Source organism: Enhydra lutris, unplaced genomic scaffold (genome assembly GCF_002288905.1).
Source record: "Enhydra lutris kenyoni isolate GAN:26980312 unplaced genomic scaffold, ASM228890v2 scaffoldscaffold2, whole genome shotgun sequence".
NCBI classification, from domain to species: Eukaryota; Metazoa; Chordata; class Mammalia; order Carnivora; family Mustelidae; genus Enhydra; species Enhydra lutris.
In genome coordinates, this window is record NW_019154086.1 from 48,591,885 (window position 1) to 48,617,118 (window position 25,234).

The following is a 25,234-nucleotide window of genomic DNA, read 5'->3' on the forward strand; positions in this document are numbered from 1 at the left end:
GAGCACAAGCAGAGGGAGCAGGAGAAGCAAGCTTCCTGCTGAGCGGGGTGGTGGAGGGGTGCTGGGATCTGGACCTGAACCAAAGGCAGGGTGTTAACTGACTGAGCCACCCAGGCGCCCCCAGGTTAGCATTTTTAAAGGACCAAAGCAAAATGCAGCTGACTCTTTACCTGTGCAGTACCTTCCTGTCAGTGATTCTCCGGTGGAAAAAAGTTACCCTGATCACTGTTTTCCTAATACAAGGTAAACCTTTTCAAATTTATATGCGCAAGTATATTTTCAGCTCAAAAAATCTTTTATTATAACTTTATTTTTATTTGTTTTGATTCCTTCTTTAAGAATTCCATTGCTTTAGGATTGGTGATCCAGAGCTAACCTCTTTGTTATTCTCATCTCTTTATCCTTCCCAAACCATATAGGACGACAGGAAGTTTGTTGGCAACATCACCTATTTTTATTCTCTGCTTTGGTACTTCTGTTGTTTTAACTGCATCCAAACGTGTTCCACGGATTTTTAAATCTTTTTGTATTTTTTCCATCTTAGCCAGCTTTCTGCTCTTGCATCTGCTGGCGTCTGCTCTTCTTATTCTCGGCTGCAGTTTCCCAAGAGCCCATTTCTTTTTGCCTCCTGTTAAAATCACCAAGCAGATAGCTTCTGAAGCTTTTCTTGTTTCCTAGAGAAGGGTATTTTCTAAGATAGGTTTTTATTCTGTTGTCAGAGTAATGTGGATATGGGGCCCACATAGATTTGTTTATGTTTTTGGTTTTTTCCCCTATTTACCAATATTTAAATGAGGAGGGATCCTCATGTTAGTCAACAAACAGGATGGGCAGATTGCTCCCCCAAAGCATCCTCTCTGTGGGTGTTGCATGAATATTCTTCTGCGATTCTCAATGGTAAGTTGATGGACCACTGAATACCACAGCTTATTTTTCTGTTCCACTGTCAGTGGAGGTTTGGGTTTCTAATTTAGGGGCTGTCATGAAAAGTGCTGCTGTGAACATTCTTGTCACGCCCACTGGTGCACATATCCATGTATTTTCGCTGAGTATGTATCTAGGAGATGAAATGCCAGGTCATGGGGTCTGCATGCTTTCAAACTTAGCAGATAAGGTCAATGCATTATGAATATCAAGCCAAAACTACTTAAGAAATATTCAGTAACATTTCTTTTTGTTTGATTCAGCAAGCCAGAATATCCTCCTAGTTAACAAAATGCTGAAATGAGACAGAGAAAATTTTCTCTTGAAGTAGAGCATCTGGGAAACACTAAAGAGAATAAACTCCTTCATTTGATTATAATTACTGAAAATAATTTTAAATTATTGGAAGTTTAGGGAGAAGAAAGATCTTTCCTCATGAATTACACATTGACAAGTCCATAAGAGCTGCACGTCTTGGGAGAAGCACAGGTTACTGGAATTCCATATGATGATCTGTACAGCTTCTTTTAAAAGAGATAATCTGTAAAGAAACAGAAACAAAAAAACACAAATGTTTGATTCTGTGATCTTTTAAGAAACAATCATTACCAGACCGATACATCCAAAAAACCACTGTGATGCAATTACACAGACCCTTGATTCAGGAGCCAGACAATGCCAGATAGCCCAGCTGTGCCACTTACGAGCCCCATGATCGAAATGTTTCTTAACTCACAGGTCTATTTCCAAATCACAGGACTTACAAACCTTACATTAACTGAACTATAACTGAAAACTTAATATGTGGACACTGTAAAAAAGTCAAACTACAAAAGGATATAAACATGCGGAAAGTATGTCTATTCCCCCCAGTCCTCAACTCTTCCAACAAATACTGAACCAATTTCTTCTTGATCTTTCCAGAAATATTTGGTGTGTACTGTAGGCCTCATGAGTCCATATATGTTTGTATGTGTACATACATATTTCTAGCTTTTAATTAAGGAATGTGACACATATGAAAAAATAACATAAAACTGATGCGCAGCTTAGTGAATTCATGTTAAATATTCATCGGTGTAAATATCGCCCAGGTCAAGAAGTCCTATAAGTTCCCACTTTCTCCTTCCCAATCACAACTCTCTCTATCCTCTAAAAGTCATCACTATTCTGATTTTTATTTTTTACAGTATTTACTTCCTTGATTTTCTTTGTATCTTTACCTCTTAAATATGCATTCTTAAATGCCATAGTTTTGTGTGGATTTAAACTCATACTGTAGATTTCTTTTTAGGATTTGGCTTCTTTCAATACTATGTTTGTGAGATTCATCCATGTTGTATTTAGTTCTGCTTCATCGTTTTAACTGCTACACAGTAGGAATTGACGTTTTCTGCAAAGGGCGTGATAGTAAATATTTTATGCTTTGTGGGCCAGTAAATAAAATCAAGGATATTATATAGGTCCTCAACAAGAGAAGACATTTTCACAAAATTTTTGATAAAATTCAAAGGCAGTAATAACAATTGACTACAGGTTTGTTTTTAGTATGGGTCTACTAATAAGAAAAATGGAAGTCTTTTTCTTTTTTTTTTTTTCTAAAGATTTTATCTATTTATTTAACAGAGAAATCACAAGTAGTCAGAGAGGCAGGTAGAGAGAGAGGGCAAAGCCAGCTCCCTGCTGAGCAGAGAGCCCAATTCGGGGCTCGATCCCAGGACCCTGAGATCATGACCTGAGCCGAAGGCAGAGGTTTAACCCACTGAGCCACCCAGGTGTCTCAAAAGTCTTATTTAGGGGATAACGTTTTGCTTAATTGAGGTTCAGATCATCAAAATTGATTACATATCCCCAATAGCAGATAAACATTTGCAATGAGACCCCCGACACCCATCCCCATCAGCTTTGAAAATGTCTGTCACACAGAGAGGTGCTGCCAACACCGACATCAACCATGAGCATATGCTTTTAATGGTGCATATGTATGTCTGCGGGGCATTTACAGAACTCCATTAGATTCTTCTCTTGATATTTCCCTCTTAGCATGTCATTACGACACATATTAATCACTTCCAGTTGAAGTTAAGTGGGACATTCCTCCTTCACACAGTTAAAGGGACTTTGAAATAGGATAATTTCCTTTGCACTTGTTTCAAGGTCCAAAAAATGCTCCTGAAGGTGTAAACTCAGATAACATATCCACTGCAAATATGTATGGGGATTAAAATCTTGCTTCTTGTTTTAACTTGTGATAGGCGAAGGAAGTATATAAAACAGGTTGCCATTACTTGTGATTCAATGTTAGTTGCCATTGAAGTGACTTTCCCATAGTGTAAATTCTGCCATATAAGCTCTGTTTTGCCTTGTAATTTTAGGTTGGATTCATTTAAAAAATATTATCAAGTCTACAGCAAAAGTTAATTTCCAAAGCCATTCAGTATTCCATAGTAGTGGATAAGGTTAGTTTTCTTTCTTAGAAAAATCTCCATCTTAATCTGAGCTCAAAAACTCACACTGAAGGGTTATCAGTGCTAAGCCATCAAGTATCAGTGAGGTAGGCAAGTCAGGATATACAGCTCTTTCTGACCAAAAAAAATCATGGAACAATAAATTAACAATGGTTAAATTCATGAGACTGAGTGAAGATCACCACTGAAACAGCTGGTTAAAAAACTCATGATAGATTCAAACATGTTTTCACTAGTAAGAGGTTTATCCACAACCTACTGCTAACATTCTGTGGGGAAATCTGGCCATATGTTCGGGGCTCCTCTCGATTGTAATCCATTATGTCCGGCCACAATGATTTTAAAAGCCTTGTTGGTTTCTGTTTCCGCTAGTAAATAAAGATCTTCTGCCTTTGGCAAGCCTGAGCCCCAGCTTGTACCAAACTTGGCCACTGCCCCAAGGCAAGAAAATGGCCAGTGATCGCAGATCCCTTAGGAAGGACTTTCTTCTCTGCTGCTATTGTTCATCTAGTGCCTTCCATTTCCATAGCTCTCCAGTGTCTTTAAAAATATGTTTACAATGTGTCCATTATTTTCCCTAAATGTTGCAGCTACCTACTACATTCTACTAAAATCAGAAGATATGTCTATTTTTTGTTTTATTAAATTCTGTCCCCCAACTTATGAATGTTTTCTTCAAATTTTTATGTTTTATTAAATTCTGCTGTTATTTTATTGTATTATTTCTTTCCTTTTGCTTTTTTGCATCTAATTCACTGTTGGTTTTTTTTAAAGATTTTATTTATTTATTTGACAGAGAGAGAGGGATCACAAGTAGGCAGAGAGGCAGGCAGAGAGAGAGGGGGAAGCAGGCTCCCTGCTGAGCAGAGAGCCCAATATAGGGCTCGATCCCAGGACCCTGAGATCATGACCTGAGCCGAAGGCAGACGCTTAACCCACTGAGCCACCCAGGTGCCCTAATTCACTGTTCTTTTTATAATTTCTTGAAAAGGATGCTTAGTCTTATTTTCATCTTTTCAAATAAATGCCTTTAAGACTACAAATTTCTAAGTGCCACATTAACAACATTCCACAAGTTTGATACATATTAGCATTTTTGTCATTTTTCAGTTCAAAGTATTTTCTAGTTCTATGACACTTTCTTTGATGAACAGATTATTTATATCTGTATTTCTTAATTTTCAAACATATTAGAATTATCTTGTCATTGATTTCCCATTTCATTGCATTTTTATCAAAGAACACACTTTGCAGGATTTCAACTTTTTGAAATGGTTGACACTCGCTTTATGACCATAATAGTTTTTGTACATGTTTGTTGTGTGCATTCTTAAAAGAGTATGCATTCTGGAGTTGTTAGGTGTAATATTCTATAAATGTCCATTAGGCAAATTTCTTAATTATGTATTTCAAACCTTCCATTTCTTTTTTTTTTCCTCTGGTTGCTCCACCAATTCCTGATAGTGATTAAAATTTCCTAGCATTATTTTGGATTTGTTTCTCTATGCGGTGCTATTACATTTGCTTTACAAAGGTTGAGGCCATGTTACTAGATACATTCCTATTTGTGACTAAAACCTTCCCAATAAATTAAAACCTTTATCTTTATGAAGTGACCCTCATTTGTCTAGTGGGGTTTTCTGCTTTAAAGCCCTCCCTCTAATACTAATATTGTTATTCCCACTTTCCTGTGGATGATGTTTTCATGGTATCTTTTTTTATCCTTTAACTTGTAAGCATTCTGTATATTTAGATTTTGCATATGCTTCTTACAAACAGCATTTATTTTTATTCAGTCTGACAAATTCTGACTTTGGGCATTTAGCTATTTACATTTAATATAAATTAATGATGAATCCACAATAAAAACCTACCATTTTATTCAGTGCTTTCTATTGGTTTTGTTTCCTTTTCCTCTCCTTTCTATCTTCCTTTTATATTGAGTGGGACTTTTATTCCATTTTCTTCTATTAGTTTAGTGTCATACATCTTTCTACTGTGCTTTAGAAGTTACCTTAGACGTTACGGACTGTTGCCTTGAGTCATCAAAGATAATGCTAAATAACACTTTATCCCTCTTCTAGATAAAGCAAATGCCTTACAACAATTTAGCCCACACACGGATTTGGGACTCTTGCACTACTTATGCTGTGTGACTGTAATGTCAGCAGTGTTGCTTTTTCTCCTTCTCCTTCTTCTTCTTCTTTTTTTTTTTTTTGCAGTTAATAAATATCCACATATTCTTTATATCCAACTTTCCAACTGGGATAATCTTCCTTCTATTTGATAAACACCCTTTAGTAATTTCTTGTAGTGAAGATGTCCTAGTGACTAATTTTGTTTCATTTATCTGAATATGTCTTTCACTGTCATTCTTGAAGGATATATTTGCATGGTATAGAAGCCTATGTTATTATACTATTTCAGCATTTTGAAGCTATCACTCCATTATTTTCTGGCTTTGTTTCTGGTCAGAAGTCAACTTCAGTTTAATTATTGCTCTTTAATTTTTAATTATTGTCTTGAATACAATTCACATCCTTTTCCCCTGAAAACTTTATATTTTTTTTCCTTTTGTTTTCAGCAGTCATATTAAAATATATGTAGGTATAGATTTTTAATATTTTTCTGCTTGGGGTTAAGAAGGCTTGTTATAGGGGCGCCTGGGTGGCTCAGTGGGTTAAAGCCTCTGCCTTCAGCTCAGGTTATGATCCCAGGGTCCTGGGATTGAGCCCTGCATGGGCTCTCTGCTCTGCGGGGAGCCTGCTTCCCCCTCTCTCTGCCTGTCTCTCTGCCTACTTGTGATCTCTGTCTGTCAAATAAATAAATAAAATCTTAAAAAAAATTTTTTTTTTTTAAAAGAAGTCTTGTTATAAATACTGAGTCTCTCATTCATTTTTATAAACTCAGGATTTCTCAACATATTTCTTCTCTTAGCAGTCAAATTTCTTGAATCAGTGGTCCACTCCTAATATCCTCTGGTCTCTTCCTAATGATTAAGTTATCCTACATCTATCCTTGCATCTCCTCTGTAGTTTCCACCTTTTTATTCCTTTATTCTTTCTAGGTACAAATTCTTCTGACCTATCTTCTAATTTATTAGTTTTCTCCATAGCTCTACTTATCCTGCTCTTAAATTCATTCATTGAGTTTCTCATGTTCATTACTATATTTTTAGAATCTAGAATTTCTATTTTACAGTAGAATTCTGCTATATCATTTGTATCATCTCCAATTCTCCTGAAAATTTCAATGTTGACTTTTTTTTTTTTAATTTTATTTATTTGTCAGAGAGAGAGGGAGAGAGAGCGAGCACAGGCAGACAGAATGGCAGGCAGAGGCAGAGGGAGAAGCAGGCTCCCCGCCAAGCAAGGAGCCCGATGTGGGACTCGATCCCAGGATGCTGGGATCATGACCTGAGCCAAAGGCAGCTGCTTAACCAACTGAGCCACCCAGGCGTCCCTCAATGTTGACTTTTATCTCTTTAAACATAACTGTGTTAGCTCAGGCTGCTTTAACAAAATACCTTAACTGGGGAGTTTAAACAACAGAAATTCATTTTTTCACAGTTCTAGAGATTAAGATCAAGATGTCAGCATGGCCGGTTCTGGGGCAAACTCTCTTCTTGGTTGTAGATGGCTGTCTTCTTGGCCTGTTCTCACATGGCAGGGAAAAAGAGAGGACAAGCTCTCTGTGTCTCTTCTTAGAAGGGCACCATTCCCATCATAGGGGACCCACCCTCATGATCTCATCTAAGCCAATTACCTCCCAGAGCCCTCATCTCCAGATATCATCATATTAGAGGTTAGGGCTTTAACATCTGAATTTTGGAAAGACACAAGTCTGTAGTACTCCACACCCACCCTCCAATTCATGTCCTTCTCACCATTCCATCCCAATAGCCCCCAAAGTCTTAACTCATTAGAGCATCAGCTAAGTCTCATCTAAATATCCTCTAAATCAGGTATGGATGAGGGTCAGGGTATGATTCATCCTGAGGCAAATTCCTCTCCAGCTGTGAACCAGATGAGTTAGGTACATGGTTTTTTTTGTTTGTTTGTTTGTTTTTGGTAAAAGATTTATTTATTTATTTCAGAGAGAGAGAGTGAATCCCAAGCAGACTCCTGCTGAACACAGAGCCCGACACAGGGCTTGATCTCATGACCCTGAGATCAGGATCTGGGCTGAAATCAAGAGTTGGACATTTAGCCAACTGAGTGACCCAGGCGTCCCTAGTCCCAACTAGGGGTTGGTGCCCCAACCCACATTGGGGAGGCTTACCAGGGCCTCCGGCTTGACTCTAGTTTTTGTCCCCCTAGTTTTACAAAGCTGGTGAAAGCATCACTCAGCTTTTCAGCCCCATATTCTAAAATATGCACATTCCTTCAGGGGGAAAAAAAAGGCAGCTGCAAATGCCAGAATCACCTCTCTGAATTTGTCTTCTCTTAGATATCCGCCCAGAGATTCCTCACTGTTAGCTCTCCATTGTCTTCAAGCTGATTAAAAATATTTTAAAATCAATGGTCCATGCCTACATCCCTAAGCACTATTAAATAATCTCACATCTGTCCTTCCCTCCTTCCCACAGAGAAGGAAGAGAGGGTACATACAATGGGGATAACTAAGCATCATGTTCCAAACATTAATAAAACAGTAAAGAGATACTTTATACTCAGAAGTAAGTGCAGACATACTCATTTTTAACTATGTAAATTACTGATCTTATTAAATTTTCATGTAAGACAAAGGACTATCCAAGTATTGAAGATGGTTTTTATCATAATAATAAGATAGACAAAATGCTATAGTCCTTGAATTTATATTACATAGATGTATGGATAATGTTACATGTAAATACATGTTTTATATCTTTGGGGATTTCAGAGGCTCTTTCATTACTAATTAAAAATGAAAGATTTTTTGCAGTAATTTACAGCCATAGTTTGGTACTTAAGAGTCCTTTATCAGTTTTCTCTCTGCTTTCTTTCTTTACTGCCCCTTCCTCTCAATATCCCTTCTATGATCCTCTTTGTTTGTTTTTAATTATGTTCAGTTAGCCACTGTACGATCCTCTTTGATTGAAACTTAAGGCCCTAATAGATTCCCTTGCACAGGGTCTGTTGGTCACATAAGCACAGGCAAACCTGTAGTGAAGGGAAATTATTGTATAAAATTATAGTTAGTGGCAGAGCTGGCTAACATCCAAATCTTCTGAATGCCAGGCTCAAATTTTTCTGTAAGCCTTGTGTCTTCCCTATCCTGACAGCATACTCTCAGGCCAAAATAGTGTTGATGTGCTTGACCAGGGGAGGGTTGAGGGAGAAGGTACAGGCAAAGGGTTCACTTCCCTTCTTATGAGAATTCTCATGAGAATTTTATTTTCAATCGACTCCTAGCTCTGTTCTAGTAATTTGATAAGGTAGTTTGTATCAACTATGTTATTAAGCTACACTACTTGACCACCAAGTAACTACCATTTGATTGGAAATAATTATAAATGAACTATTAATATCTAACAGGAAACCACAGGTTTGAGTTTTCCTGAGTGTGCTGACTTTTGTAACCAAGTGGATCCATTAGGGGGACCCAGACACGATGTGTGTGGAATCATTATGAGACATCCTGGCCCCCAAGGCATGGAAACCAGGGCAGGTCTGCACCAACCCAATGTAAATCTCTCTTCCTTGCCTCTGAGCTTTGTAACCAGGGGACAAAGTAGCTATGTGTCTGTGTGGACATGACAAGAGCTTCCATATAAAGAGAAGCACCTGCCGCCACCCTGCTCGGAGCTGCAGTTCCCAACTTCTCTCTTGCTGTGTAGACAGATACCAAACTCATATCAAACCTTGTCTATGTTAGTCTTCTGAGCAGGAATGTTTAGTTGAACCTAAGACCAGCTCCTGGTGGGGCCAGCAGGTGGCCTCTGGGCTAGAATTGGACAGCCTGTGCCTCATGCTATGCTTACAACCAGCCTGATGAGACAGGGATTCCTTGTCTACTCCCTAAAAACAAGCTGCTTTTTTATAACACACATTTTAAGCTTTATTTGTGATGGAATACCATCATCTGCTTTAAGGACCCATAAAAAATTACCTAGGATCCTGTTTCCTGGACCCAAGAGTCCAATTGCTATAATGTCAACTCTATTCTCTAAGAATTTCAATAGTAGATTCCATAACCTAGATGAAATGTGCCAATTTGAATGGGAGTGTTTCACTCTCTTAAACACATCATGGTTGTTGGAGTAGAGTAGAGAACTGAATGCTGCTGCCTCTCCTTCTCTCTGCCTCCTTTCAGATGAAAAACCCACCTCACCTGAGCTGCGATTCTTATTTTTGAGTTTCTCCCTCGGGTAACTCGTCTGTGTCTGAGACCGCCTCATCTTGCTGTTGCTCCACAAAATCCTTGTTGACCATGTCCTCCGTGTGGCTGTGGATGATCTGATGGGCTGCAAGGATGTGCTTCCGCTGGGCGTTCCTCACTGTACCAAAGTGACAAGAAATTTTACTCTGAAAGTCTAAATAAGATCATTCCCAAAGATTTTCAAGAAAGTAGTGACAGAAATGATAATTCTGTAAGCCACATATTCCCTTGCTTAAAGCTGATGAGATTAAGTAACAATGACCTGCTCTCTGTTTTAGAAGTACACCTCCTCCAGGAGCCAGATCTAAGGCTCATTAGTGCCCACTCTCAGGTTCCGTGTGGTCCAGCTCCTCCCCACCAGGCTTCCTCTATTCCTCTCCTCCACAGCTGCCCTCCCCTGGAATGCCTGCACACCAGTCCCACCCTCTCTGCGTAGCCCAACTCCGGTCCCAGCTCCTCCAGAAGTCTCCTCCCACTGGGCCAGCCTGCATCTACCACGGCCACACCTGAGTTCGTACAAACCCACGCAGCACTGAAGCACTCCGCATGAGTTCCGTTTTGTTTATTAACTAGGTTGTAATGACTTAAAGGTAGAGACCTTATCTCCTACTTCTCTTTGAGCCTGGAAGATACTTGTTGACTGATGATGAGTTTCTGAGCTCATGGCTGTAGAAAGTGGTCTTTGCTCCATATTCTAAGGATATTTATTATCAGTAGTTAGGGATCCCATTTCCCTTGGAAGGGACTAATCCTGATGTTGATGATGATGATGATGTTAGCATTTAGCATTTGCCCTTACTTTGTGCCAGGCACTGTTCTAAGCAGTTGGCATATATTCATTTAAACCACCCCACAAGCCTAAAAGAGACTATTAATAATATCCCCATTTTCGGAGAAGGAAATGGAGACACAGAGAGATTAAGTAATTTGCCCCAGATCATACAGCTAGTACAGTAAGAAGTACTACGGATTCTGTGCTATTCAGGTGTCAGCAACTTTACAGAGGATAAATCACACAGCAACTTCCACACAGACCACAGTTCAAATCTCTAAGTTGTATAAAATCTCTAAGCACTTATTTCCAGAACTGAAAAATAAGAATAGACCTCTAGCTATTTTAAGAAATTGATATAGGTACTTTTAAAATGCTTAGCACAGTATCTGGAACTTAGCATGCACTTAAAATTCGGTAGTCACTGTTATTTTATATCTATATACAGGTTTTTTCAATCATGAAATATCTCAAAATGGTCTATATATATTATCTTAATTTGGGGTAAAGAGTATATATAATACATATGGTTCTTTTATTTGAAAAGAGAAACAAAAAGGTCCTAGTGTGTGCTCCCTGTCCAGATGGCTTTCTTCTCTCTACAAAGAGGCTAAGGACTTGCCCACCTTCCCCACAGACAAGTTCCACTGGATTCCTTCAGCTCAAGTGCCTCCTCAGAGGCCACTTTCCCTCAGAGCCCAGAGAAGCTAGGAGATGGGTCATAAACTAGTAACTACTAAACACACTATTTCCCTGCCTCCTTCAATTCCCTCAGTTAGAGGTGACCTGAAGCAGGCTGACCTCACTTTGGATCTAAGAAAAATAAAAAGGAGTTACATATTTTCTTAAGATTCAGAAAACACAAGATCCCTTTTATAAGATGACACAAAAACGTTGATTATTTTATCCAAAAATTAAATATTGTTGGTATAAGCACTACCATATACCTATGATGGGAGTATGAATTAGGACAATCTTTTCGTGGGGGCTACTTGGTAGCATCTAGCAAAAGTAAAACGCACATACCCTATTTCCAGCACTGTACTGCTAGGAATTTACTGTCAGTAGCATGACCAGGATTTGCATAAAATATATTGCTTGCAGCACTGCTAGTTATAGGAAAACACAATGAAACAAACTAAATGCTTATGACTAGAAGGTACTGGCTTAAAAATTACAGTATACTTATGTAATGGGAAAAAAAGATATTTCTTTGTTTTCTTCCAGTGCATTAGAATTCCATCATTCCTTTGTCCCTATTAGGTGATCTGAAATGTTATACTTCTCTAAGCCTGTCCAGAATTCCCTGCATAACATGGAAACCTTGTAAAAAAATAACCAAGCTGTTCTTTCACTTAAAATTTTTAATTTAAATTCAATTTAATTAACATATACTGTATTATTAGTTTCAGTGGTATTATTCAGTGATTCATCAGTTGCTTACAACACCCAGGGCTCATTACTTCAAGTGCCCTCCTAATGCCCATCACCCAGTTATCCCAACCTCCACCCACCTCCCCTCCACCAACCCTGTTTGTTTCCTAGAGTTAAGAGTCTCTTATGGTTTGTCTCTCTTTCTGATTTCATCTTACTTTATTTTTCCCTCCCTTCCCCTATGATCCTCTGTTTTGTTTCTTAAATTCCACATGAGTGAGACCAAGTGATAATTGTTTTTCTGATTGATTGATTTTGCTTCAAAATCAATACTACCCTCTAGTTCCATTTACGTTGTTGCAAATGGCAAGATTTCATTCTTTTTGATGGCTGAGTAATAATCCATTGTATCTTCATATACCACATCTTCTTTATCTATTCATCAATTGATGGACATCTGGGCTCTTTCCATATTTTTTTATTGTAAACATTTGAGGTTTACAAAAGATCATTTTAAAATTTTTTATTCTTTTTTTAAAATTCCAGTAAAATTAAAATAGTGTTATATTAGTTTCAGGTGCATAATACAGTGATTCAACAACTATATACATTCTTCAGTGCTCATCACGTTATGTGAACTCTTAGTCCCCTTTACCTATTTCATATATTTGTCCACCAGTCTCCCCACTGGAAACCATCAGTTTGTTCTCTATACTTAAGATTCTTTTTTCTTATTTGTCTCTTTTTCTTTGTTGATTTGATGTTTTTAAATTTAACATAGGAGTGAAATCATAGTGTTTGTCTTTCTCTGTCTGACTTACTTCACTTAGCATTATACCCTCTGGATCCATCCATGTTGTTGCAAACGGCAAGATTTTATTCTTTCTTTTTAATGATTTTATTTCTTTATTTGACAGAAAGAGAGAGAGATCACAAGTAAGCAGAGAGGCAGGCAGAGAGAGAAGAGCAAGCAGGCTCTCCGCCGAGCAGAGTGCCCAATGCGGGACTCGATCCCAGGACCCTGAGACCATGACATGAGCCGAAGGCAGAGGCCCAACCCACTGAGCCACCCAGGCACCCCAAGATTTCATTCTTTTTTAATGGCTGAGTAATATTCCATGGTGGATATATACCACATCTTCTTTATCCATTCATCTACTGATGGAACGGGCTGCTTCCATAATTTGGCTATGGTAAATAATGCCACAGTAAACACAGGGGTGCATATATCTTTTCAAATTACTGTTCATACTCTTTAGGTAAATACCCAGTGGTGGAATTACTAGATCATTTGGTAATTCTATTTTTCATTTTTTTTTTTTTGGAACTTCCATATGTCTTCTACAGTGGCTGCACCAGCTTGTATTCCCACCATAAATGCATAAGATTCCCTCCTCCTTTTTTTTTTAATAGATCCTTGCCAACACTTTTTTTTGTGTTTTTATTTTAGCCAGGCTGATTGGTATGATGTGATATTTCACCATGGTTTTAATGTGCATTTCCCTGATGATTAGTGGTGTCATCATCTTTTCCTGTGTCTTCTGGCCATCTGTATGTCTTCTTTGGAGAAATGTCTGTTCATGTCTTCTGTCCATTTTTTAAAAGGAATTTTTTTTTTTGGTGCTGAGTTGTGAAAGTTTTTTATATTTTTTCTAAACCTTTACTGGATATGTCATTTGCAAATATCTTCTCCCATTCAGTAGTTTGTCTTTTAGCTTTGTTGATGGTTTCCTTTGCTGTGCAGAAGCTTTTTATTTTGATGTAGTCCCAGTAGTCTATATTTGCTTTTGTTTCCCTTGCCTCAGGAGACCTATCTAAAAAAATTGTTGCAATGACCAACCTCAGAGAAATTATTGCCTGTGCTCTCTTCTAGAATTTTTATGGTTTCAGGTCTCACACATATGTCCCTAATCCATTTTGAGTGTATTTTTGTATCTGATGTAAGAAAATGGTTCAGCTTCATTCTTTTGTATGTAGCTGTCCAGTTTTCCCAACAGTATTTATTAAAGATACTTTCTCCCATTACATTTTCTTGCCTCCTTTGTGGAAAATTAGTCAGCCATTATAATTGTGGGTGTATTTCTGGGCTTTCTATTGTGTTCTATTAATTTATAGATCTGTTTTTGTGCCAGTACTATACTGGCTTGATTGCTACAGCTTTGTAGCATATCCTGAAATTGGGATTGTGATACCTCCAAGTTTTGTTCTTCTCTTTCAAGACTGCCTTGGTCATTCAGGGTCTTTTGTGGTTCCATACAAATGTTAGGATGATTTGTTCTAGTTTTGTGAAAAAATGCTGTTGGAATTCTGAAAGGGATTCCGTTAAATCTGTAGGTTGCTTTGTGTAGTACGGATACTTTAACAATTTTGTTCTCCCAATCTATGAACATGGGATGTCTTTCCATTTGTGTCATCTTCAATTTCCTTCATTAGTGTTTTGTACTGTTCAGAGTAGACATCTTTCACCCCCTTGGTTACGTTTATTACTAGGTATTTCATTCTTTTTGGTGTAATTGTAAATGGGATTATTTTCTTAATTTCTCTGTTACTTCACTATTAATGTTTAAAAATGCAACAGATTTCTGCTTATCGAGTGTGTATCCTGTAACCCTTCTGAATTCATTTAGTAGTTCTAATAGTTTTTTGGTGGCATCATTAGGGTTTTCTCTATATATTATCACGTCATCTGCAAATAGTTAAACTTTTACTTCTCTTTACTAATTTGGATGCCTTTTATTTCTTTTCTTCTGATTGCTGTGGCTAGGACTTCCAGTACTATGCTGAATAAAAGTGGTGAGAGTGGACAACCTTGTCTTAATTCCTGATCTTAGGGGGGAAATTCTCAGGTTTTCACCACTGAGTATAATTTCAGCTGTGGGTTTTTCATATATGGACCTTATTATGCTCAGGTTAGCTCCCTCTAAACCTACTTTGTTGAGGGTCTTTATCATGAAAGGACACTGTGCTTTGTAAGATGCTTTTTCTGCATCTATTGAAATGATCATTTTTTTTAATACTTTCTGTTGTTGTTGTGATGTATCACATTAATTGATTTGCAAATATTGCAGCACCCTTGCATCCCAGAAAGAAATCCCACTTGACTGTGGTGAATTTTTTTTAATGTATTATTGGATTTGGTTTGCTAATATTTTGTTGAGAATCTTTGCATCTATGTTCATTAGAGGTACTGGCCTGTAGTTCTCTTGTTTTGTAGCTTCTTTATCTGGTTTTGGTATCAGGGTATCAGCTGGCTTCATAGACTATATTTGAAAGCTTTCCTTCCTCTTCTATTTTTCAGAATAGTTTGAGAAGAATGCTTGTATAATTCTTTAAATGCTTCTTTAAATGCTTGTAGAATTCACCTGTGAAGCCACCTGGTCCTAAACTTTTGTTCGTTGGAAGTTTTTTGTTTACAGATTCATCTCCCCTGCTGGTGATCAATCTTCAAATTTTCTATGTCTTCCTAATCTAGTCTGGAGAGGTTATATATTTCTTGGAATTCATCCATTTCCTCTTGGTGTTGAATTTGTTAGCATATAATTTTTCATAATAGTCTCATAACCTTTGGTATTCCTGTGGTGTTATTTCTCCTCATTCTTTTCTCATTTTGTTTGAGTCCTCTTTGTTTCTCTCTCTCTCTCTCTCTCTATGAATCTGGCTAAAGGTTTATCAATTTTGTTGATCTTTTCAAAGAAACAGCTCTTGCTTTCCTCCCTTGTTTTTTAGGTTTTTTTTAATTCATGTTTTTCTCTTATCTTTATTACTTCCTTCCTTCTGGTTTTGGGTTTTGCTTGTTATTTTTCTAGCTTTTTTAGGTGTAAAGTTAGATTGTTTGAGATTTTTCTTGAGGTTGGCTGGTACTGCTATAATCTTCCTTCTTAGAACAGATTTTGCTACATCTCAAAGATTCTGGATCATTGTGTTTTCATTTAATTTATCTCCATGTATTTTTTTATTTCTTCGCTGATGCATTCATTGTTTAGTAGCATGTAATCTAAACTCTATGTAGTGTCTTCTTTCCAGATTTTTTCCTGTGGTTGATTTCTAGTTTCATAGCATTGTCGTTGGAATAGATGCAAATACGACTTCAAACTCCTTAAATTTGTTGAGAATTATTTTGTGGCCTAACATGTAATCTATTCTGGAGAATGTTCCATGCGTGCTTGAAAATAATGCCTCTTCCACTGTTTTAGGATGGAAATTTCTGAGTATTTCTTAGGTCCATCTGGTCTGCTGGGTCATTCAAAACACTGTTTCCTTGATTTTTCTCTTTGGATGATCTATCCATTGATGTACATGGGGTGTTAAAGTCCCCTACTATTATTGTATTACTATCAGTTACTCTCTTTAAATATGTTAATAGCTACTTTATGTGTTTGAGTGCTCCCATGTTGAGTGCATAAATATTTACAATTGTTGTGTCTTCTAGTTGGATTGTTATTCCCTTTATGATTACACAGTGTCTTTGTTTCCAGTTATAGTCTTTGTTTTCTTTCTTTCTTTCTTTCTTTTTTTTTTTTTTTTTTAGATTTTAACCTATTTACTTGACAGAGAGAGAGATCACAAGTAGGCAGAGAGGCAGGCGGTTGGGGGTGGGGGAAGCAGGCTCCCTGATGAGCAGAGAGCCCAATGTGAGGCTCGATCCCAGGACCTGAGATCATGACTTGAGCCAAACGCAAAGGCTTAACCCACTGAGCCACCCAGGTGCCCCATGTTTTCAAGTCTATTTGAACTAAGTGGTACCCCAGCTTTCTTTTCACTTCCATTTGCATGATAAACCCTTCTGCATCTCTTCACTTTCAATCCGCATGTGTCTTTAGGTCTGAAATGACTCTTTTGTGGATAGCATATAGGGGTGTTGGTTTCTTATCCATTCTATGATCTTGTGTCTTTTGATTGGATCATTTAGTCCATTTATATTCAAAGTAATTATTGATAGCTAAGTAACAAATAGCAATAAGTACGTGTTTTATGGTTGTTTTGTAGTTCTCTATTCCTTTCTTACTCTTTTTTCTCCTGGTTTGCTGGCTTTCTTTAGTGATGTACTTGGATTCCCTTCTCAGTTTTTTGGCATATATATTACTGGTTTTTGATTTGTGGTTACTATTAGGTTGATATGTAATGTCTTGTGCAAATAGCAGTCTATATTAAGCTGTTGTTTGCTTAAGTTTGAACCCATTCTAAAAGCACTAAATTTTTATTCCTCTCCTCCACCCTGTTTTAGGTATATGGTGTCATACTTTACATGCTTTCATTTTGTGAATCCCTTGACTGATTTTTATAGATATACTTTATTTTACTGGTTTTGTGCTTCCTATTCTTACTCCTGCTTATGGTCTTTCCTTTCCACTCAGAGTCCCATTAACATTTCATGTAAGGCTGATTTAGCGGTCATGAATTCCTCCAACTTCTGTCTGGCAAACTTTCTCTTCTCTCCTCCTATTCTGAATGATAGCTTTTTTGGATAGAGTATTATCGGTCACATGTTTCTCTCTTCCAGCACTTTGAATATATCCTGCCACTCCCTTCTGGCTTCCAATGTTTCTGCTGAAAAATCAGCTGTCTTACAGGGTATTTCTTATATGTAACTATTTTTTTTTCTCTTGCTGCTTTAAAAATTCTTTACCACTGCTTTTTGCCATTTTAATTACCATGTACTTTGGTGTGGACTTCCTTGGGTTGATTTTGTTGGAGGTGATTTGTGCCTCCTGAATCTAGATTTCTGTTTCCCTCTCCAGATTTAGGAAGTTTTCAGCTATTATTTCTTCAAATAAATTTTTCTCCCCCTACCCTTTTCTCTGTCCTCTCTTTCTTGAATCTCTACAATGCAAGTGTTATTACACTTGATGGTGTGGTTGAGTTTCCTTAATCTATTTTCCTTTGTATATTCTTTTTTTCCTTTCAGCTTGATTACTTTCCATTACTCTATCCTCCAAAGCACTGATGTGTTATGCTTCCTCTCATGTACTATTTTTTCCCTCCAGTGTATTTTTGTGTTTTCTCTCTTTGTTGTGTGTCTGAGTCCTTCACTCTTTTCTCCATTCCAATGAATATATTTATGACCATTACTTTAAATTCCCTACCAAGCATATTGCTTTAGCTTTCTTAGGATTTTGTCCTGTCCTTTCATTTGGGACATATTCCTCTGTCTCCTCCTTTTGTCTGTGTCTGTTTCTATGTGTTATGAAAGTCGGCTACATCTGCTCTTGAAAGTCATGGACGTATAAAGTGGTGGTCCTATAGTGCCCTGCATTAAAATTTCCCCTGTTCACCAGATCCTGGAATTTCAGGGATGTCTCCTGTGCATGTTGTGTATGCCCTACTGTTGTGGCTGAGTTGTGTTTGCCTTCGGTCTAGTCACCTTCAAAGACTGTCTGCTTGTTGTGGGCAGGGTTTGGTCCCCGTGCTGTCTGGGGTCCCATGGGCTTGAGTTGGGTCAGCCCTGATGTACGCCAGAGCTATGGTCACACTGAACTATAGGGCATTCTCCCTGTGTTGACCCCTGGGAGGCTTTCATTGGTGGGTGAGGCATTCAGTCAGACCAAATGTCTGCCAGTTGCTGGATTCACAGCTGACTGATGTGTGTGTGGTTATCTTCCTCTCTCCCTGGGGCAGGGGTCACTTTGGAGTGGTGCTGGCCCAGTGGAGCTGCTTGCATAATGCCAAGTTTGTGACACAGCTTTAGCTGAACTCCTGCTTAGTGGAGTGCTTGGGATTCCCAGAAGAACCTGGGAATGGAGTATATTGTTAGCAAGCTAAGTAGAGTATGCACTTTGCTGGTCCTTGTAGGTATCCATTTATCTAGGCTGGGGTTGAGGAAGGTAAATGGCTCCTGATAGCACTTTTGGTTTTGGAGAAGTCTCCTAAAGATCCCTGCCCCTCCAGCACATGTTCTGCAATTAGTAAGTCTTCTCATAGACTCAAACTGCTGCTTCCATGCTGTATCCCAGTAGAGCTGTTTGTTATGCTGTCTCTTTAAGGATGGGGACTGTTTCCTATTGCCCTCTGGCCCTCTAGAGCCAAGCCACAGTTACAAAGTACCAGATGTTGAGCCCTGCTGATTGTAAAACTTGTGAAGTTAAGCCCCTGTGGTTTTCAAAACCAAATGTTATAGGGATTCATCTTCCCTGTGCAGGTGCCCCTTGCCTGGGGTGTCTGGTGTAGGGTCTGCTGTTTTCCTTTCTCCATGCTTGCAGTGTCCCTTCCATGGACAGTGTCATGGGTCAGTTTGGTTTCTGACCTGTCTCTGCACTTCCTACCGTTTTTGATGTGATCTCTTCTCTAGGTTTAGATGTTGAGAGTGTGTTCTGCCAGTTTTCAGATTGTTTTCTGGGTTGCTTACACTGATGTGTGTGTCATCTATGTGTAACTATGGGACAAGGTCAGCTTAGGATCTTCCTACTTGGCCATCTTCCTTGGAAGTTATTTCATTTATTGATCTTCTGGTTGCACCCCTCTGTCTCTGGTAACCTATCACCAATAGGCTGAAAGCTCCACAGAAGTATTCTGTGGGGACTGGGGGGTTAGGCAGAGGGAGAGGGAAAATCTCAAGCAGACTCCACGTGGATCATGGAGCCAGATGTGGGGCTTGATCTCAAGACCCTGAGATCATGACCTGAGCCAAAATCAAGAATCAGATGCTTAACTGACTGAGTCACGCAGGTGCCCCAAGAACATTTTTTAAGACAATATTTTTCTTTCTCTATTAACTAAAAGCATCAGTCTTCAAGACATGCCACTTTTGACAAGTGAAGATATTTATACTTAGATACAGTCCTGGCAGAAACTAAGTTATCTGGGGCACAGTCAGAGCAGCAGAATAGATTTAACCCTTTAAGCATCTCAGCTTTCCAGCATCCACCCTGTGTGTGTCCCACCTCCAAAAGGCTAGCACACTCTGAAAATCCTGCATATTGTCAACATTTGCCTTAAACCAAATTCTTTTTTTTTTTAACCAAATTCTTAAAGAAGCTTTTGCTTTTGATACTCCGTCACACTTACTAGAACTGTATCACATCTATACTAGACTGATTATACTCTGGAATCAGAGAGCATGAAGAGAACTTGACAAGCTCTGAAATAAAAAACTCAGTGATTCTCCTTCAGAAATTTCTTTATACTTCTGCTCAATTTTAAATCTCAGGGATATTGAAAATAGTTTATCTCTTTTAAACGAAATCACAAAGTGAAGCGTTACATTGGCTTACCTTTTTCTTTGACATAGTCCTTTTGCACTTCTGGGATCAGGAAACTATAAACCAACTCAGCAACAATCTCCTCTGACTGAAGCTGAGTTCGACTAAAAAATAAAAAACAAATTAAACTATTTCCTTTGTTGCCTTACTTGAGCTGCTGATTTCTACTCAAGTTCTCCTTATGTGAAGGACTCCACTGCTCAAATCCCACCACTGCCTTTTCCTTGATTAAGTTGTCTGAAATATTATTCTGCCACAGGGCTTGGTTAACTTCATGCAAATTCAGGTTTGATCCTGTCCTTTAGTTAACCTGACTGCCAGGAAAGGTATGTTAGAAATATACTTATGAAGCCAAAACCTTTGGGGTGAAGTCATACTGCACATACTTATTCACATTGCTTTCATGCTTTGTGGTATTGTAAAAGTACATGTTAGTGATCCAGACTGCAGAGGATCACTGAAAATCCTACTCCCAGAGCTCCTGCCATACAAAGGGTTAGGCATGTTGACTTCTAAGGAGTTATGCAATTAAAACAATGGACACTGAAGCAGGAGATATATACTTGTTTCTCCTTGAAGGTAAAATCTTAAGCTCTTGAAAAATACATATCGGTAACAGTAAATGGACTGCCCATCCTGCCTTCTGGTCTCTTGGTACGAACCGGCTCTCCATTTCATAAGCAATGTCATTGATTTCCTTAGCCATCTTCTCAATTTCTGCCCTGGCTTGTTCTTCTGCAGTGTTCTCTTCGGTGTTCAGTATTATGTCTTCCAGATAGGAAGTTACAGTACTTTGGTGAACTTTAATCACCTGCAAAAAATAAAAATGCCTCCTTACTAAGAACAGGAATACTACTGTAAACAAGACAAAAAAATGAACAAACATTGGCTAATGTCTTTTAAGCACATCTATTTCGTTAAGTCAATAGTCCCCTCATTGATCATTCCTTTTTTTTTCCCCCTGTCTGGTCAGTCTGTTTCAAGCCCACCTACCTACCCATTCTGGGCAGGCCCTATCCATCTAGCCCTCTTTATGAGTCTTACTTAGGGTGGGCAATACAACACTGCAGAAAGATCATGGGCCTCAGTCAATAACCCTGTTTTGGATCCTGGCTTTGTTCTTTCCAGTAATGTGACTTGGTCAAACTACCCAACTGTGGCAGAGACTAAGAGGTTATTTCCCAATGTCCTTTCTCTCCTTCCTCTTACATAACAGAGCCCCTGAATTTTAGTTTTGCCAACAGGTGTCTAAAGACTACATTTCCTAGGAACCATAGTTCTGGTTGAGGGAATACACGCAGAAGTCATCCGTGTACTTTCTAAAAAGGATTCTTTTTTTTTTTTTAAGAGAGAGAGAGAGAGAACACAACCAGGTCGGGGAGAGAGAATCTTAAACAGGCTCGAGCCAGCATGTAGCCTGAGGCAGGACTCATTCTCAGTACCCTGAGATCGTGACCTGAGCGGAATCGAGAATTGGACACTTAACTGAGCCACCCAGGTGACCCTAGGAAAGAAAGATTCTTAAAGGGAGAAACCTAGCATTTTTTTTTTTTTCTCTTTTCATGTCTCACATCATGGGGACATAATCCTGGAGCACCAGAAGTCATCTTAAACTGCCATGAGGGCCATGCCTTAAGGACAAAAATGCAGAAAGCTAGAAGGATCCTGGATCTCTGATCAATTTTTGAACTATCATACCCTGGACTGCTGCTTTTTTAAGCTTTCTGAAATTGTGAAATAGAACACACATTTTAAAAAGTGCACAGTGATAGATGTCCTGTGCACTGAATTAGGGTAAAGCCAGTACCCATGTAGCCACTGCTAGAATTCTAGAAGACCGCTATGGGTTCTTCTTGACCACAGACCCTTCCCACTGTCATGACTTTATGGTAAACATTCCCTTTTCTTTACAGTTGTCCTCCCTAAGTATGCAATCATAAATAGCTAGAATATGGATTATAGGTTGTTACACATTGTAGATGATCTGCCACCCCAGTTAAAAGGCTGAACATGACAATATGTAACTCAAAAATTCTTACACTGTGTAGAGGGAGAGCAATCTCTTTGGCTTAAAAAATAAAAACTTGAAGCACACACACAAAACAAATACTATTCAAGAATCAATCCTAATTCCGTAAGAATTGGGTAAATTGGGGCGCCTGGGTGGCTTAGTCATTAAGTGTCTGCCTTCAGCTTAGGTCATGATCCCAGGGTCCTGGGAACAAGCCCAGCATCTGGCTCCCTGCTTGATGGGAAGCCTGCCTTCTCCCTCTCCCACTCCCTCTGCTTGTGTTCCCTCTCTCGCTGTGTCTCTCTCTGTCAAATAAATAAATCCTTAAAAAAAAAAAAAAAAAAAGGAAAGAATTGGGTAAACCCTGAAAATCTCAGATCAAGTAAGAAGATATCAAATGGACACTTTTTATTTTTTTTTTAAACTGAGTATCCACACATACAATTCAGACAGCCCTCTTGGAAAATGTTTAAGATCCAGGTTGGTTCTATCTCTCTTTCCCATGTGGCCCACATTTGGACCAGGGGAAACTCTCACACAGCCTTTGCCTTGACATATTCTGGGTGTGCTAGCCACCCATACAGCCTCATCTATCCCTGGGCAGCCAGCTGGCCCAGCTTCCCTCTTCTCCATTCCCAGGGGGTCAGACACCCTAACTGAAAAAGTACGTATCAAGCTAGCCGATGACTACAGTAAAAGAAACCAACCTCTGGGTGTGTTTTGGTGTGTGTTGGGGGGTGGGGGGGTAGGGGGTGTAACGGGTAGTCACAGCACAGTTCCCTCTAAAGGAATCTTCTTCATAAATCCCCTTCAATTTTAACACTTGAGCTTTTATATCCTTGATGAGGGTGAGTGCTTTGAGATATTATTAGCTCCTTGGACTTCCTCTGAATTTACATCCTGCTCACTTTGGAATTTCATACTCATTAGGTCTTGGTCAGAATTCTAACTTACCAACCTGGTGCTCTAGTTTATATCTTTAGCCGAAACCTCTCTTCTAAATTCCATTGTGGCTATCCATCTGCTGAAATGACACCTCCACTAGAATGTCTCAAGCCTAATAAAAATCAAATTTTTGATTCTACCCCTGCCCCTAAATTAATTCCATGCTCCACTTTCCCACATCTAAAAAGCTATTTGCTCTCAGCCATCCAGCTGCGCCCCCCACTTGCCTCCTTAAATATCTGGTCCTCCTCCCGCAGGCGCCTTTGCTCGACTTGGCGCCGACCACTCTCTTCAGCTTCTCGCATCCTCCGCTGCCGCTCAGCCAGCATGGCAAAAGCATGGATCCTCCGCTCTTCCTGTAGTCTCACCAGCTCTTTGGACAGGAAGTCAAACATGTCTGCCAGCACCCTTCCTTCCAGTCCAGCCAAATGGTTTTCGACCAGTGAGACCTGAAAAACAATAGTACATTTTTAAGGATACAAATTCTACTAAGCATGTGGATGTGTATGGAGGGATGCTGGATTACCCAGAACTCCTGACAGTCACTTCATTTTCAGAATACACTTAGTGTTTATTAGGAATATTATCACTAGGTTGGCATCACCCCAACGATTCTTTTCTTTTCTTTTTAAAATATTTATTTATTTATTTATCTATCTATCTATCTATCTATTTATTTATTTATTTATTTATTTATTTATTTATTTGACACAGAGAGAGAGAGAGGCCACAAGTCGGCAGAGACAGGCAGAGAGAGATGGGGAAGCAGGCTCCCCGCTGAGCAGAGAGCCCGATGCGGGGCTCGATCCCAGGACCCCGAGATCATGACCTGAGCCGAAGGCAGAGGCTTAACCCACTGAGCTACCCAGGCAGCCTGGCCCCAAGGATTGCTTAGTCTGTCACTGACAGATTACAGTCCTCAAATTATGAGGGGGATTTAGCAAAACATTTGTTAATACCCACACAAATTATTTTTTTTTCCATTTTTATCCAGAAGGTAAAGTACTTCTATCTTCCCAGATATGAAGGGAAATGTCAAGGTTTTTTTTAAAAATTTTTTTGGAGTTCAATAAAATAGAACCTTCTAGAAATTCACTCATGATACCTTTTAATTTTTTAACGCTTGGTCCTTTGAAACAAGTTTGGGGAATTCTAAGGTCTTGAATAACATGAAAGTAGAAACTGTGGTACCATATTCTTTTAAATAACTTCAAAGTCATTAAGAACTATCTTTGAAACAGAGCAAGAAAAAGCTACAGGTCTATGTAATCATTGAGGTAAAGTTGGGGCCTGGAGTTCTCTGGCAGGAATAAGCCACAGTATCTATTTATGGATCTGTCTGTCCTGGCTTTGACACAGAGAATAAAAGTGTTTAGGAAGATTGAATCCTTTGCAACTTCATCCCGTTCCTTTTCCTATCCTCCAGTTTAAGGGAAAGGGCTCATCTCCCAGTTATACGCTCCCTCAGTCCTGACAGTTCTTCTGTGCTGTGTTCTTCTCTGGTTTGTCTTTGAAGGGAGGAAACCCACAAAGGTCTCAAAGATGATGAGGCTGTGGGAGACTGTCATTCAAGCGTGGACGTTAGCGCCAACACCCTCCCTCACCTCCGCCCAGCCCGCACATACTTTCTAACCACAAAGTTCAGCTTTACTTATATGACAGGAGGAGGTGGAAAGAAAGGGCCACACTAAGAGTGCCTCACTGCTCCTTACATTTATCCACAGTGGTCATTCAGCCCAGAGACCACAAACAGATTCTCTCCTTGTCTCAGGATCACAAGCTCCCTCCGTTGGGGGGCAGATGCAACCCTTAAAATCCCAAATGGCTACCTGTTTGTGTCCAACCTTCTCCTTCAGCAGGAAATTTGAGTATGCTAAGGGAGTACAATCTAATTTGAAAATTAAGTAAAAATCTTTAGGAAGGTGATTTTGCTGTGGTCATATCACGCAATGCATTACATAATTGGGAATTGTGCATTTTCTGTACTATGCCCCAAAGAAAATATAAGAGGAGAAAAGGAGAGGATCAGCTGGAGGTAGATGTGAGTTGCCCCCTCCCTCAGACTCCTGTGTATCAGTGGTGTATCTAGGTACAGCAGAAGGTAAGCAGGGCGAGTCCTTTGTTAAGGGACAGCTCTTCCTGTTAACAACTCCTTCAGCTCTTAGCTGAGATGGTATCAGTC

General features: G+C 39.1%; 1 protein-coding gene across 1 annotated transcript in view; it reads right to left on the reverse strand.

Moving 5' to 3' along the window:
• Positions 1–1,281: 1,281 nt before the first annotated feature.
• The window catches only part of LOC111150924 (MYCBP associated and testis expressed 1), a 93,494-nt gene continuing 69,541 nt past the window's right edge, over positions 1,282–25,234 (reverse strand). Inside the window, exons 14-18 of the mRNA XM_022508617.1 lie at positions 23,280–23,501; positions 20,759–20,907; positions 20,109–20,200; positions 9,708–9,873; positions 1,282–1,465 (exon numbers count right to left, since the gene is read on the reverse strand). Of these exons, the coding sequence (XP_022364325.1) occupies positions 9,722–9,873; positions 20,109–20,200; positions 20,759–20,907; positions 23,280–23,501 (615 nt within the window). The 3' untranslated portion in view covers positions 1,282–1,465; positions 9,708–9,721. The remainder of the gene's footprint in view (positions 1,466–9,707; positions 9,874–20,108; positions 20,201–20,758; positions 20,908–23,279; positions 23,502–25,234) is intronic.